Source organism: Phoca vitulina, unplaced genomic scaffold, assembly GCF_004348235.1.
Source record: "Phoca vitulina isolate PV1807 unplaced genomic scaffold, GSC_HSeal_1.0 scaffold6, whole genome shotgun sequence".
Taxonomy (NCBI): domain Eukaryota; kingdom Metazoa; phylum Chordata; class Mammalia; order Carnivora; family Phocidae; genus Phoca; species Phoca vitulina.
In genome coordinates, this window is record NW_022589709.1 from 42,271,825 (window position 1) to 42,288,700 (window position 16,876).

A 16,876-nucleotide genomic window follows, 5' to 3' on the forward strand; every position below is an offset into this window, starting at 1 on the left:
TTTTCGTTTTTTTTTTTTCCTTTCAGGATAGCTTTATGTGAAATAAAACATCTGAAAGGAGCCAGAATAGCACCTGGTTTAGTCTTGCCCCATCATGACTAGTATCAAATCAGTCTTTCTACAGTAGTAGAAATTTGTGTATATTTTAAACAAAAGCAGCAAACCTTTTTTTTTTTTTTTTTTAGGAAAAAAGGCCACAAAACAATAAAACCGAGTAATCAGTTTTAAACATGCTAGTTTTTTGCCCTCTAGAAACCTTTTTAAATGCCTTCTCAAATGTCATCGTGATATACTTACTTAGCTTTATTGTATGTAACTACTGAACTACCAAATGCACTTCACCTGTTAAGTGCTTCAAGTGAAACTGAAAGCTAGTTACCCAGGGTAATCATAATTAGTATTTGTCCTCAGTTACATGAAAACATTACCAAATAAATTCTAAAGAAGAAATCAAATAAACACGCAGTCTTGAATAGTGCTCTAGATAAAAAGATTAAGTTACTATAGGTCGGCAGATAGTCGAAAATTGTATATTCAGTTCAAAACACATTACTCAGGTGAATCCATATAAATCGGTGTTACAGTTAAGAACTTACCAAATATGTTCAAGAAATTTAATTCAAATTGAAGTGAGTTGATGTAAAATGTAACTGCGGACTATGGTACTAAAACACTTGGGTATGGATCTTGGCTGTCTATTTCACTTTGTGACTCTGGTCAAGTTCTAAAGCTCTCTGCCAATTTCCCAAGGTGCAAATAAGGAAAATAATGCCTACTTTTCCCTGGATTAATGCGACTAGTGCTTGCATATACTAAGTGTTCAATAAGAAGTGTTGCATATTAATAGCATTTGTTCAGATATTTAATTGTGATCTTATTCGGTTTCTAAGTTGGAACCAAATTATGAATGTCTAATTTTTTCTAGAAAACTGGGTTGCAGGAATTCTGAGAAACTCAGTAGCCCTGTAAATCTGAGTTTGATGGATACACAGCTGTTCTCAGTGTCAGTGCATCCCAGGCTGCACTTAGCATTAGAATGTAGGTATCATTTTAATTCCATCTCAGTATGAGGGCAGTATGTACTATATGTATATTCTAATAATTCTTTACGTTTCAGGTTTGAAGTTTTTGATTTAGTTCCTTCTCATTGTGGAATGAGGAATGAAATTCATGAAGTATGATTTTACAAACGACTGGAAGAAGCCAAAGTTGACAATCTTCCAGTGTAGTCCAAGTTAAGTAGCAATGCTGCTAGCCTCTAGACAGCATTGCAGAGTGTTCATAATTTATCTTGTTTCTCTTTTAAGTCCCTAAGATTTGGTATCAGAGCAAGGTCCACATTTATTTCTGAAAAGTCTCCTAACCAGCCCCATTAAAAAAAGTTTGAGGTCTTATTTCATGTTACTGCAATGAGTACAAAGGCAAATGACACATTTCCTATTCCAGCTTAAGAGAGAAAAACGGCATTAAAATATAAAAGGCAGAAGAGGAAATTTCAGCCTGGGGCATGGTGGATGATGATAGGTCAGTCTGGCTGAAGACTGAGGGGTGATTAGTGGGGGAGGATTAAGTTGCCTAGCACTAGAATTTGGACCTCTTTGGATAGTGTTGAAATGTTTTTGGAGATGTCACTGGTCCATATCCCTTCCACTCTATCCTTTATCCTGTAACCCAAATGGCCTACTGCCTAGTAGTCCAGCTGTAAAACAGGAGTGAGGGAAAAGTAAAGTAATGGGAACTGACACCAAGGGAAAGCACAGGAGAGCAGATTGGGTGTTTGGCTGTTGAACATCACTGTTCACCTGTCTCCACAGAAGTAACAGTCTCTAATAGCTTAAAACTTTGCTATGCATCAATCTTCTAAATACTTGATTGTTTTTTTTTCCTGTATTTTAAAGTATTTATTAAGTGAAGTGTTGCTCTTAGAATCTAGGCCTTTAGAAAAAAATTTTTTTACTATAGAAAATGCTTTTCTGCCATGTACTTTTTTGTATGCCTTCTCTCTCTGGCACTAAATTTGAACTGCCCCCCCCCCCCCGCCCAAGGAGGAGGAAAATAATGAAATTGAAGGCTTAGCTGTAGTTAGACAGAAGTAATCAATTATTCAAGATATCCCTTGGCTTTATTTTAACTTAAACCCTTGTGAATACCTCACAAAAATACATATACAGAAGCAAATAAAACTATACAAACTAAATATGCAGCAGATAGAACAAGTAGTCAGAAGTTCAAAGATGGATATCTGTGTAAAAAAATCAATTTGGAAATGAGTACTTTCAACAAAAGCATTCCAGATATTTTTAGACATAAAATAAATTGGTAATCTACAGAATGGGTAACATGCATTGATCAGTACAACGACCAATAATATTTATTGAATTCATACTATTTACTGTTGTAAACATTTAACGAAGCATCATGAGATCTAAATACAGTCTTTGACAATTCCAACAAAATAAGTGGTATGTTTAAAAAATAAAGCTGATGAGCAATAGATCCATTCTATATATTTTCTTTCAACAGTTCCAGCAAGAGAAATAGCACAGTATTTTTAAAAAGTATACAGCAAAGATTGTTCCTATTATAGTGGCAGACTCTGGAAACTGTAAATACAAATAGTCATTGAACAGTCAAACGGTCGTATTCCTAATCAGGAGGAAGTTACAGTCAGCAATCCAGTTATACTCAATTGTCAACAGAATCCTTTTTCTTGTCAGTTGATTCCATAGTTCTTTTTCCAAGACAGCAAAACTTTGGCAATTGGATGTATTGAAAATATACTTTCCAAGTTCAAGGTTTAGTCAGTCCTAGCATTTTGTTGTGTGAAAGGTGATCTGTACACCAAGGCTCAGTCAGAAGTTGGTAAAGATTGATTCCATATGTGGAAAAAGTGCAAATTTCCTGCACAGATAGCTTACAAAGCTGCTGGCACATTTACTCACCAGCAGAATCTTGGATTTTGTTTGCATAGCTCACACATCACTGGAATGTGGAAAGGTGTGCTATTTTTTTGGCAAGAGCAAAGGAGACATTATACTGATATGAATTACCGTGTTGTGCATGCTGAATCCAAGCAGGACACCTGGGCGAAGGCTGCTACCTGACATCGTTAGTTTTTGTATACTGGTTTTGTTTTTGTTGAAGCAGTTCTGTTATAGCCAGAAGCTTTTTCAGTACATGCTAAACAAGGAAAAACAGTTATGAAAATAGTTAATAAATGAATGAGTTTGGTCAGAAATTTCAGGAACCCTGGATTTTGTAAAAAGCCACATCAATTCAAAGGAATTCATAAAATAATACTAACCATTCTACTCAAAGCATAAAATTGTGAACGTTTCTATTCAGTCCTTGACTCAGCATTTTTGGTCAAGATACAATTTTTGTACACTAAATAGAATTTCATTTATTTGCCATTTTCATATCTACTTATAGCCCCGTAAGATCACAGAAGAGCAATCAGCTTGCAGCCCAGTGAACACTATCAAGTATCATGGAAGAAATAGAACTACACTGGGCCTAAAATTAATTAGGCCAAATTCTCCAATAAGAATTTTATTTTTAATTTAAGGCAAATCATAACAAACTCAGTCCCAGTGTAGCTGGAAGGCATTACATATACCATGGACATGTAAGTAGGCCAGTGGCACATACTCTGCCTAAGCTGCTAAAGTGACTGATTGGAACCTTAATGAGCCAGAAGGTTATCTAAACTTGAGGGTTTTAGAATCTCTGGTTGAAGAAAACTCAGAATCCATAAACACAATGCTTTAATTTTCATCTCTTCTACAAGGCCCTTGCCACGTGCTTGGCCAGTACAGTGACAGTATTCAGGAGAAGCTTATCAGAAATGACAGTTTTCAAGGCCACACTCCAGAATCTCTGAATCTGGAGTTTGCAAGTCACTTGGCCATGCGCTGCGTACGTCAGATAAGCCACATCACTACTGACTTCATAATTCAGTTGCCATTTTCACACATCACTGAAGTGTGTAACACCACCGTTTTTTCAGTGTGCAGTGTCAAACATACATAATTTTAGTCTGGGTCCATTATTTAACTGATAAAATAACACTGTTGACCATAATTCAGCTAGTTACCTCTCAGACTCTCATGCTGACATTCTGCTTAAGTGCTAATCAAACATCACTGTTAATGAAGGCTGGCAAAAACCTACCTGCTGCGCACCACGTTCATTGCTGAGCGTTCGCAGTTCATCTGAATGGGCCACACAAATCTCATGCAGTGCTGCTAAATCACGGGACAGGTCAGTTCTAGAATGCTCTGTAGTGTCCGGAAGTTCAGGTACATTCTTCAAGAGAATAAAACCGCATTTAGAAATACAATCTTTATAGTCACTTCTGAAAATATCCTAATTGCTTATAGCAAACAGAATTCTTAGCATAATGTTCTCTTAAATTTCTCTTAAGAGTCTAAGATGCTATGTATCATTCAGTGCTATTTATTTCTGGTAAAACAAAGGTTCTGTGACCTCAGTATTCACATCAAATCCAGGTTCCAATTTTCTAACAAAGCATGTCAGAATACTGTACAGTATTACTGTTACTCTAAATAAGTGGGCTTCCTAAATTCTTAAGAGTTTTGGGTTTTTTTGATCTGGCACATAGACCAAAAAAATAAAAAACAAAACAGTGTAACTGCTAATCTGGATTAAATGCAAGCTAAACTTAAAATTCTTCCACTCTCAGATGCAGTTTCATTATTTAGCTGCTATAGTTTGTCCAAATTTATCAGTATACATAAAAGTTACACTATGGAAATGTGAGGAGAACCTGTCAGGCTTATAATTATCTGTGGACTATGTCCAAAACACTTGGTAATGTGTGGAAATGATCAGTGTTAATTATGGTATCTTCAGGTAAGGTTCATTAAATAAACTTCGTACTTTATTAGCAGTAAACACTAATATTAGTTTGAGCCTCAGAATAAAATTCAGCATGGACTCAGATTGCTGGTAGTCTTGAATAAATCTACTCTTCTCCCTAATGGTGAGAATTAATTTGCTGTACATTCCTAAAACCTGCAAAACACTCAGTTTTCTATGGCATGAACAAACACCTGAAATATAGTTCATTCTTGTTAATTCAGTTATCCATTCATTCAGTGAATGAAGGATTATAGAGGTAAAAGACTATAGTAGTTGCCTTCAGAGAACTTGTAATCTCTCTAGAAGACAGAGGTAAACTGATCATAGCAACACAGATATCAAAGATATGCAGAGGATACTTAGGTTTAGTGCTCATCAAAGCCCTTCTGAAGGAGATATTTGAAGCGAGTCTTGAAAGAAGGATTTGATTTATACAGGTGGTAAAGGAATACAAGAACATGAAGAGGCAGGAAGAGTAGTAGAATACCGGGAATTCTAAGCAGTTTAAAAGACTACATTGCGAAGCATAACTAGGAAAGTGATAAGAAAGCTCGACTGTAGATAGCCGTGACTATGGAAAATAAATGGAGTCCTAACCATGAATCTGAAGAATCTAAAAACCTAGAAATAATAGCTTAAGTTAAAGCTCGGTAGCTTTAAATATTGGATGATTTTCACAGTTCTTTAAATAATACTATAGAAAAATTTTTTTCAATCGCTGACCCAACTGTGTTTTTTTGGTAGTAAATATTTTTATCTCCTAAACGTCCCTGAGTTCATATATAAGAAACATGAACATCTAGCATTTGCCCCTGTATTTCTCACTTTTATTCTAAGTATGGACCTATGTTGTAAATAACTTCTTTCACAATGGTTTTTATCCCTGAGGTAGCAAAGTAGGGGCCCTCAGGAAGTGCTGGTTAGTTTCACTGCACACTGGTGTGGTTGTGGTTTTAACTGGATCTGAATACGTTAAGGCAGAACATGGGCACCTCAGTCTCCTACCTTAGCATTCCCTAATGCCATACACCTGGCTAAACTGATAACCTTTTTGATAAACCTTTGTTTTTATATATGAACTGAATTACTAATATATTTTAAATTGATCCATTATCTGTAAATCTACAGCAAGAAAATTCAACTTTACTAAGAAATACAGGATCTTAGGGAATTTTTTTTATTTATATATACAATTTCTATTAATTTTATAATCACAATTTATTTGTAAAGGCCCAAATAAGACCTCGGTAGTCCCACTGAATGAAGTATAATACTAAATCCGTGTATTTTATTCCTAGTAAAGCCCCAAGAACACTCTCTAGTCCATTTACTTATTTAACCTGGTCAGATCTGGGTCATCTACCTTGTTTCAAGTCCCATACACTAGCAGCTAAGTAAAAGCAGCAACAGAATATCACAGTAAGGAGATGGAACAGCTAAAAGGATAATGAAAAACAAGACAGAAACTAAAAAATAACACGAGAAGTACAAAAGCCACAATAGTGAGTACTTGGTATAAACCATTTAGCGTAAGAATAAATGTTTATAATCAATTTGTTTATGAAGGTAGACAAAAATAGGCATTTTTTTTTTTTCTTAAGTTGAGCCCAGTGCGGGGCCTGAATTCACGAGTCTGAGATCAAGAGTCAAGGAGGCTTAACCAACTGAGCCACCCAGGTGCCCGTTTGTTTTGTTTTAAAGTTCTGGATAAAAATCTGAGTTGTTGCTTAAATGAGCTAACTCTCAGCTATATTAAATTTAGGTCTCAAAGTACTTGAAAAATTATATACATACCCCAAGTTCATCTAAAAACATGATCATACGGTGTTTGTTACTTTTGATAAATGGATTGACACCTTCCATATACGGCTCCTAAAAGTATAAAAACAAAACATTTACCATATGCATCAAAAACAAACACCAATAACCACCACATATGTAGCAAGGATTCTTATAAATCTAATTATGTCCATCAGTAGTAATACATGTTCACAAGAATTAATTTAATCATATAAATTTTCCTTCTAATAAAAGCAGACAGCTATACCGAAGAACTGGAATATTTTCATGAAAGAGTAAGAAATTCTGGATGAAAAGAAAACCCAGAGCACCAACCATGAGTGGTTGAAAATCCATAAATAACTTGACTCCCCAAAAACATTACTGATAACCTACTGTTGACCAGAAGCCTTACTGATAACATAAACAGTCGATTGACACATATTTTGTATGTTACATGTATTCTATTCTGTATTATTACAATAGAGTATGCTAGAGAAAAGAAATTATTAAAATCATAGGAGAAAATACATTTACAACAGTGTAAAAACCATGAGTAAGTGGACCCATGCAGTTTGAACCTGTGTGTCAAGGGTCAGCTGTAATTCATTCAAAAATAAACATGGGCCCAACCCAGAGGTTAGAATCTAGCAGAAAATATAAGTAATTAAAATACGGTATGCTAAAGACTGCAACAGGAATACGTATTTCTCACAACCTGCCTCACTATTCAGATAATTCAAAAGCTAAGCCATACTATACTATAAACTGCTCTTCATACTAAAATATTAAGCCTATTTAAAAATGTGCTATGTTGTAAAACAGAAAATGCTCAGTATTAACACAAGCTCTTTTAAAGTCAATAAATAAAAGATGACAAAGACCTCATCAATCAATGCCAAAGAAACACACGAAAAATCAAAAAAACATGCCTAGCAGGCTGGCAAAAATTAACCAAAATAATACTCACTGAGTTTTGGCAAGGCTCTGGGAAGCAAAAAGTCTTATTTAGGAATTTTCCTCCAAATTAGTTTAAGGAAATAACTGGGCAATTTTGAAAGGAAATATATATAGATATTTGTTATAGCAGTATTTATTAACAGTGATAAGTTGGCAGCCATCTAAATGTTGAGTAGAAGAGTACTTAATAGCTACATGATGACATAATAATTAAGAATAATAAAATAGTTACGTTTCCAGGCAAGAAGTTTGTTCAATATTGACAAAGTCAGGCAACACGGTACGATCACTACCAGAGTATTAACAATCCTTATCGTTAGGCAGTGGGATCACATATGGGTGTTTTAAGAACTTGTCCAAGTTATTTACAGCAAATGTTTATGGTGAAATAAATAATAAAACAGACTCGAGTACATTTAAAAATATTCTTGCTAATTTTTATATTTAAGAGCAGGAGAATTTGATGGGGCGCCTGGGTGGCTCAGTTGGTTAAGCGACTGCCTTCGGCTTAGGTCATGATCCTGGAGTCCCTGGATCGAGTCCCGGATCAGTCTCCCTGATCAGCGGAGAGTCTGCTGCTCCCTCTGACCCCTCCCCCCTCTCATGCTCTCTCTCTCAAATAAATAAAATCTTTAAAAAGAAAAAAAAGTACAATTTGAGTATATTGGAAATAGAAAATACAGTTTTCTATACTCGTTAAAACACTGGTTTTAAAAATTTCATTAAAATTTAAAAATATTTTTAAAAGACACACATACCAACAAAAAATATAACTATGAAATAGTTTATGAAATAGACACTACTGAAAACTTTATAATATTCTATGGTTTTATCATCTCAAGGTTTCGTTCATAAGCGACATTTAAAGTATCAAAATGTTTTTACCTTAGCTCCAAATTCCACAAGATTTGCTAAGTTCTGCACAGATTTAGCCACTAATATCAGTGTTCTTGCAGCAATAGGAGACGGGGAATCTGTAAGAGAGAACTGGGCTCAGGTAAAGCAGTATAAAGTTAGCACTTTACTGCTAAAACTACTGACATTCTTAGAAATGATATGACCTGTATAATTCAAGAAAACTTGAGTTAAAGGGGGAAAGTTAAATACACTTATCAATTGTGAAAAGGGTGCTGCTGCAAGACTCAGCAGTTCTCAACTGGTTGATATTTCACAATACCTTAAAGCTTTATCTTTATTGCTAAAAAGACTGTCACTCCACACACCTGCTTCATGACAGTTCACAAAGCTAATTTCAACCCCCTCAGGTTAGTAGTTTGCAATCTGAGCAATTCCCTACTCCCAACCTCCAATGACTACAAAAAATCACTTTAAAGTGATTAAGTCTGGGGCTTATGCTTTATATTGAGGGGAAAAAAAACAATAGAATATTATAGAATAAAATATAATAAAGATTGGTCAGGAAACAGTTCCCTATAGAATATGCATAGTAGGGTATAAATGAAAATCATATGCAGCTATTACATATAAGCCTTGAAACATAACAGAATTATTTAACAGTAAAAATGTATAGATAAGTCTATCTGACTGCCTAATTTTAGACAGTACTCTGTGTATCTTAAGCTGCTGAACTGTAAATGAGTACTGCCTAGTGGTTCGGAGGCCAACATTCAGATAAACAAACCTCTGCAGAATTCTAAACCCTTAATTCTTAATAGAACCATAGATTTAACCATTTTGGTACCAATAGAAGATAATGACAGAGATGTGATGACTATAACTATAATAAGGTAAAACTTAAGATTTAGTCTAAAGTATTTTTAAATACAACTTTGACCTTCTAATTATTAAAAGAAAAATGGTTCAGGTTCCTTCTGTTAATGGCTCATTATTACATTTGTAGTCACAAATATCACTGTTCTTTCTTTAAAAGATGCCTATGACATCTGAAAGTCCTTGCATAATGGACATATGGGCAATAAGTAAAACCAAATCTGGTTTGTTGGAGTTTAAACTGGCCAATTAACATTATCTAACTGGTGACAAACCTCTCCATCTCTAATGGCCCACAGTTAAGTATTCACAGAGCACCTACTGCCAACTGTAGTTATCATTTTAATTTGATCTTAAAATACAACTTGCAGTGGTAGTGACAGGGTCTAGCCTGGGCTAAAAGCACACAGAAACCTCTACCGAACTGAAAAAGCCAAGTTGTAGACTGGAAAAAGTCATCATAATGAGACTTTGAGACACAGGTAGGGATGGGGGGAAAAGAGGTATGTGTCTAATCATGCCACCTCAGGCTTCAGATACTAGATGGAAAGAAAAGCAGCAAAATAGAAAGAGAAGGTAAAGTAGCAAAAGGAAGGAAGAAGAAAAAGGTGCTTTGGAATGTTTTATATCAAGTCTTAGAACTGGATAATAAAAAACCAGATGTAAAAGAAAAAAATAACCTTACCAAATAATACCAAATTTTATTCTAATTTTTTTAATTCCAAAATTTTATCAAAAGCTGATTACCTGAGATGATATTAAACATCCGTGGATTCAGGATGGCAGGACAGATAAGTCGAAGAAAAACAAAACCACTGAATAGGAGGGAAATTTTTTTTTTTAGAAAACTACTATATATGTTACATAAAAATAATAAACAAAAATTTTACTACTTGTAGAACCATGAACTTTGAACTGATGTAAAGAAGCCCAAACACAGCTTCAAGAAAATAGTAAGCTAAAGTATCTTACTTTAAGAACATGTATCTCCTTTGTACGCTACTTGCTTTTCCCAAATTTGGAATTTTCAGTTTATTTTGGGAAGATTTAAATTATATCTGTAACATTTATGGTCTTGGCAACTCTTTATTCTAATGTACTCACTTCGAGGACACAGTAGCCTTAGGAACACTAAGAATTTCTGAAATACTATAGGAGTATAAAAAAACCTTTTTATACAGACACAGGCCTGTATGGTCCTAAAACTCACATTCTCTCATTCCTTAAATAGAATAGCCCAATAAAGTCTGTTATAAATCAAGTTGATTATACTGATTTTGCTGATGAATCCTAAAAATAAGAATCCATTCTACTAGAGAAAAGTGACTTCTTGATAAATGAAAATGTATACAATTGAATGCTATAAAGATTTTATGGCAAAAAGAAAAAGACCTCACCTTTCACCTTCTCCATTACAGAGATGGTAAACCAACTTTTATCATTTACTTTCCGACCTAATGACGGTTTACTACTTTTTGGACTCTTAGAAAATGATTGTTACTTCTCATATAGCATTTATTGCAATTATAATACACAATTATCAGCTCTTTAAATATCTCTTTTAAACTAATCTGTGAAGAATCTTGCATAAATTTTGCTTGAAAACATCTTGATACATGTTTGAATCTGAAATATAACCTACCAACACTTAATCATGAAAGAATTTCAGTATGCAAATCTTTCTGTGAATTTTTAGAAGTGATTTTAAATTTAAAAGGCACAGTAGGTACCTACACATATATTTAAAAGCTTACTAGTAGGGAAAGAAATCATCACCTTGGGCATAAATGCCCCTTAAAAAGCCTGTAGTGTCAGACAATTCACACAGCAGAAATTCCTGCTGTGTTTGATTAACAGTTACACTCGTTGGAAACAGTTTACAGAGGCTTTAATTTACATCACACACAAAACTGTGCTTTCTGAAACTTAGGCTGCTAATTCTAATTCCTCTCAGTCACTACTAAAGCGAAGAAATATAGAATCTACAGTTCTTTAATACTTATGTTCTATCATTACTAACCAAGAGAAATTTTATCTACAAAAAGAGTAGAAGCCTCTTTCCAAAACTTAGGTTGCAGGCAGGATTGACACACATTTTTCACAACTAACTGTATGGTATTAGTGTCTTTAGTGGTTGTCTAACTTTTTTTAATGGGATATAACATGACCGGCAGTATGTATTCTACATAAAATATTATTAGTAGACCGCTATATTCTCTGATGCTTTTGCACTGAATTTCCAGTTGTCTTCAGCACATTGGGGTGTATTTTAACAAAAGCCTACGAAAGTGTTAGAGATCTGACTGGATCTTAGAAGGTTGGCCTTTAGTTCTGCCTTAGCACAACCTTTCTATATAACCTTAAGCAAACAATTTTAACCTCTACAGATCTGCTTCCTCATTGGAAAAATAAGTTACAACAGTGATAATGAAGGTACCTGTATACAAGGTACAACATTCTGTGACTTGCCAAAGCAATTCCTCCTAATTACTGCACAGCGAGCACACTGAAACCCAGCTTCAGAACTAGAGGCTCTGGCTGGAGATTAGCCCAGAGTCCCAGACTGCTACAAACCCATCACTCAGTCAATTATTGCTCTTCCTTCTTAGCAGCACATCAATCCCGCTTTCACTCCTCCCACTCTCCCCCGCCTTCGCTCTTCTTTCTCTCTCTGTATGGATGTATATGCATATATGCACATAGGTAATGTATTGTGTATATGAAGAGTACTATATAAAGTTAGCTACAGATTTTGCTGGTTATGTAACTTTTAACCTCATTCTTCCTATAAGATAAAAATTCCTAATAGTTAACTGATTATACATGAGTGCTCCGGTTTTTAGGAAACACACGAGGTAGATAAATACCTCTTAGTAAACTTCCAAAAAAAATATGGTAAAGTTAACGTTTAGTAGCCATCTGAGTAGAAAATACTCAACAGGGTTCTGACATAAAAGTCTTGAATTATATACTGTTACTCTTCACATTTTCACAGTTACCCACTTGACTATCAGTGCACGCTATCCACAGTGATTTAACAAGTGGATTGATGAGCCTTACCTAACAACTCTTGTTCTCATGGTGGTATTTGTGGGCCACTTGTGCTGGACAGATTTCTGTAAACACCCATAAATATATCTCAGTGTCCTGCCAAAACAACACAATCATCTCAATACATAAAGCAAGGGAAAATGCTGATCTCATTGCAGCCAAAAGCTTAATTTGCCAAATATACATTTTAATGCAACTGGCTCTGACCCCCAGAAAAGTACTCTGCTACAAGTAGTGAAGGACACATTTGGCAAGAGATAAGAAAAACAAATAGTTTTCATCATCAATTCATTTAGTCAGTTCTTTACATTTACTTTGGTAGAAATCTTACCATTTTTACAATGCTTCTGTATTAATGAAAAATAAGAAGAAAAAGTACTGGAATGAGGACACAAAGGAAATACTAAGCTCAGATTCCAGGGAGATGGATTTTGACTTATGATAACTTCTACCCGAATAAGTGAGTCACTTAAACTAAAAGCTGTTAAGCAGGTACTAACTGTCTGGTATACATTTAACCAAGATATTTATGATCTCCTCAAATCTGAGATTATAAGTCTCTATTCATTACCCAAGTTACTGTATAAACCAGACATGTTAGCCTGTGTAAAAACATAATTTAGTATTTATTTTAATGTAAATATTATACCACTGTGGTTTCTTCAAGTCACTCTTTTGCCTTAAATAAAATTCACTTTGGAAGATTGAAAAACCCTTTTGCAGAGTAAAAAACATTAATTAGGACAGTGGAAAAGCTTACACATTTTAGAAATACAAATTTTTCAAAATGCAGATACACAATTTCTTGTCACATTAAAATTTCAACACTTACGGTGGAAGTATTTCTGAAGCCATGAATATTTTCTCCACAAGCTCTGAAAGTATGTTCAATAAGTGTGCTAAATTAGTGTTCACATCTTCATTTTTTTCTAACTTTGATGGACTTAACTAAGAGAAGGAATAAATTAACATAAATGCATCTTGGCAGTGATAAATGCAAATTAATCAAGGTTATCAAACAGTTGTTTTCAAGGTTCTCTTTTTTCATTTTTCAATCTGTTTTAGTCTTGGGGGTAGATATAAATGGGAATTTTTAAGTAGTTTGCTCTATGGAACTCATTTACCATTAATTTCCAATTACTCAACTGTACAATAAGCAGTGATTATTCAGCACATTTCATTTGCTCTGGGATTAATACCAGTGTTAATTTAAGCTCTCTTTTATTCATTTACCATGCTTTACCATAGATTTTTACAGCCACAGAAAATGGATTAGACTTTGTTTTTAAAATAGAAGACAAAAATCCAGCTTTAATGATCACATATACACAAATATAACAAATATACTAGGAGTATTTAAATGAGAATAATGATCACCATGTATTATAAAATCTATCTTTAATTGTATTTATTTGAAAAAAAAAACACTGATTAAAATAGAAAGGCTTTTCTGAATGCTGTAGACAGAATAATGAACCTTTCTCAAGGTTCACTGAACCTAGAAATCTAAGAATTCTGATCTAGAATCAGTGGAGTAGATTCATCTGTGTAAGTCTGAATTCCCTAGCCTGATCTAGTACCCACAGACTCTCTGCAGACTTGCTTGGTTTCTGTATTCTTTTCAGTTAGGCCAACTATGGCATTACCCCAGGTTTTCAACACTAAATCCTCAATTTCTTCCCTTTAGGTTAATGAGTAAAAACTGACAACTGTAGTGCAAAATTAACATTTGACAGCTCCCAATGTACATATCAAAAGCAATTCCTTGTTTTATTAATTTTATATCAGATCTAAAAAATGTATTTCATATCTTCCTTCTGTAGTTGCTCTACCTTCAAAATAAAATGAGAGAAGAGCCATGTGAGATTCCACTCTTTCTCTTAATGGTTTATTATGAATTTACACTGAAACCTTAATAATCCTAAAAGGATGTTTTTATTTGCTTTTGAATGGATTATGTTGTACTTTTTTACCCCCAAAACCTTCAAGATACCCCTGGCTATTATCAGGAAGTGCTTCATAGACTGTAACTTGGTTTTACAACCAAAGTCTCTAGCAAAAACTTCAATTTATGTTATGTACACTTTCTGAAAGCAGCATACCGTATCATTATCATATCATTAGTACAGCAGGATAAATGAGAAAGTACTTTCATTAATTTCTGGTGCAATCTGAGGTTTTTAATCTCAAAGTACATCTTTTTTAAAAAAGTCTATTTTGTCTAACATTTTTCTAAATGTATTACAAAACGTGTAAATGCCCTGATGAATAATTTTAGAAAGCTAATATACTTTCCTTATAATGTAATTAGCTATAAAGCATCACCTATTAAAATATGTTCCTTGCTGAAATACTTAAAACATGAAATTCGTACCTCGCAAGACTGCTTGCTTTCCATTATCTTTAAAATAGAGTCTTTCAAAGCATGATGAACAAATTGTGTAGCAGTGGCTTTCATATACTGCTCCATCAAGGTGCTTGCAAGTGTTGTAGCTCGAAATAGAGTAGTGGCTTCATCTACATAAATATTTATATTAAAAGATTATTTATATAAAGGATTGTACTAATGTGAAACCAGATTAGAAATTAAATGAATTCATTTTTCCCTCAACCATTACAGCCATTTAAGTATGCTTATTTGTATGCAGCACTGAAGTATTGATTATAAATGACATCCTATATTTCTATAAACTTATCTCTTCAAAGATCTTTATTCATTAGATCAACAGGAGGTGCTGACACTGGCATATTCATAAGAAAAAACAAAGGCTTAGAATGGTTATGTGACTTGTTAAGACCAAAGAGCCAGTGAGTGCCAAAAATAAGATCAGAATTCAGCTTTGCTATCCACTGAGCCCACACTTTGGAAATTCTGAGTTAATTTCCAAATAAGAATATAATGTAGTGGTATAAATCATGGGGATCATTCTGTAATGTATAAAAATACCAAATCACTGTGATACATACCTGAAACTAATAGGATATTGTATATCAATTATACTTCCAATTTTTTTAAATGCAGAAAATGAAAAAAAAATAAAAGCCACCACCACCACAAAATCCCAGTATAAATTATTACCTTAAAAAATGGCTATTAATGACCTAAAAAACACAAATATTGCCAAAAAAAGACAACCTCAGTATAATATCTGGACCATCACTTTATCTTTCCTGACAAATCCATGTCTTTTACATTTTCTATGATTAGGAGGAAATAGTTTTAGCTTTTATAGTTTATTGGGGAACCTAGAAGCAAGCACTGTTACTAAGCCAAAGTGCTAGCTGGAAACGGGTTAACTGTGACAAATTTGTAAGCTGTTACAAAGCACTGTGTATCCAGCTCAATTGCCTGGGAACTACCTATCTATAAAAGCTAGAAATAAAAGGTAGCTGTCACCTAACTTTTGTGCAATGAATTAGTAAAAGAGAATATGGTAGGTACACCAAACTATTCTTAATAATCAAGCACTATGAGCCACTATTGATAGGGATAAAGAAGTCAGTTTCTTATGGCTTCTAATGGAGTAATTTACCATGACAGAAACTGCCAAATGTTAGTCAGCACAAGGATCAGAACTGACATTCCAACTTTAATTTTTAATGAAGGAAAAACAGAGTAACTTAATTTGCAAGATTTTTTTTTTTTTGAAGTATCACACCAAGACATTGATACTTTACCTTCCATGCTTATTTCTCTGTCATTTAGTGTACATAACAATAACGATTCAAGCTTTTCATGAAGAAAAATCTTTAGTAGGATGCTAGCCAGTAGTGTTCGGTCCTGTCCACATACATGTGATAAAGCATAGACTACATGAAGCTCCTTTTGCAGTATAAGCTAAAAATGACATCAAGAAAGATTACTGAAAGTACACAGCATTAATCATTCTCAATGAGATGAACAGGAATTCTCTTACGTTCTTCTATTTAGAAATATGTTCTATTGAATACATTTATTAAAAATAGAATGAGTTTACAGCCTACATATTTATACTCTCTTAAGACCAACATCATACTACTGCAAGGCTTTTCAACCTTCTACGCCCATCACTGGTGCATTAAGCTATGACATTACTATGTTTAACTTAATAGATCTTTTCTTTAATGTTAATTCCATCAAAAATAGACTGGTAAATAACTTAATACCTCTTTAAATTCACTGTACTCTTCTTCTGGCATGATTTTTTCCATAGAATATCGTGCTCGGACACGCAGAGATCCTGGTTCAATACCTTTTAATGGTATATGGGAGCTGAGCAAAAACCATTCATCTGTGGCATGCCCTTTCTGTAACCGGCTCAACTGGCAGCGCATAAATACTTTGATAGAAAAACATCAAATGATTACTGTCTAAAAAGAATACACTATAATTCGTCATACCAGTAAATTTTCCTGACATTTTGTCTTCTCTATAGTGTTAAATGCTTTAAAGGAGTTTTCAGTAGTAACACAAATTCAATACTTGATACAC

At 34.1% G+C, this 16,876-nt stretch overlaps 1 protein-coding gene across 1 annotated transcript in view; it reads right to left on the reverse strand.

The window, feature by feature from the left end:
• Positions 1–2,103: 2,103 nt before the first annotated feature.
• The window catches only part of RASA1 (RAS p21 protein activator 1), a 106,161-nt gene continuing 91,388 nt past the window's right edge, over positions 2,104–16,876 (reverse strand). Inside the window, exons 16-25 of the mRNA XM_032404035.1 lie at positions 16,552–16,724; positions 16,084–16,243; positions 14,780–14,922; positions 13,238–13,353; positions 12,415–12,501; positions 10,102–10,169; positions 8,509–8,597; positions 6,679–6,756; positions 4,174–4,308; positions 2,104–3,180 (exon numbers count right to left, since the gene is read on the reverse strand). Of these exons, the coding sequence (XP_032259926.1) occupies positions 3,097–3,180; positions 4,174–4,308; positions 6,679–6,756; positions 8,509–8,597; positions 10,102–10,169; positions 12,415–12,501; positions 13,238–13,353; positions 14,780–14,922; positions 16,084–16,243; positions 16,552–16,724 (1,133 nt within the window). The 3' untranslated portion in view covers positions 2,104–3,096. The remainder of the gene's footprint in view (positions 3,181–4,173; positions 4,309–6,678; positions 6,757–8,508; positions 8,598–10,101; positions 10,170–12,414; positions 12,502–13,237; positions 13,354–14,779; positions 14,923–16,083; positions 16,244–16,551; positions 16,725–16,876) is intronic.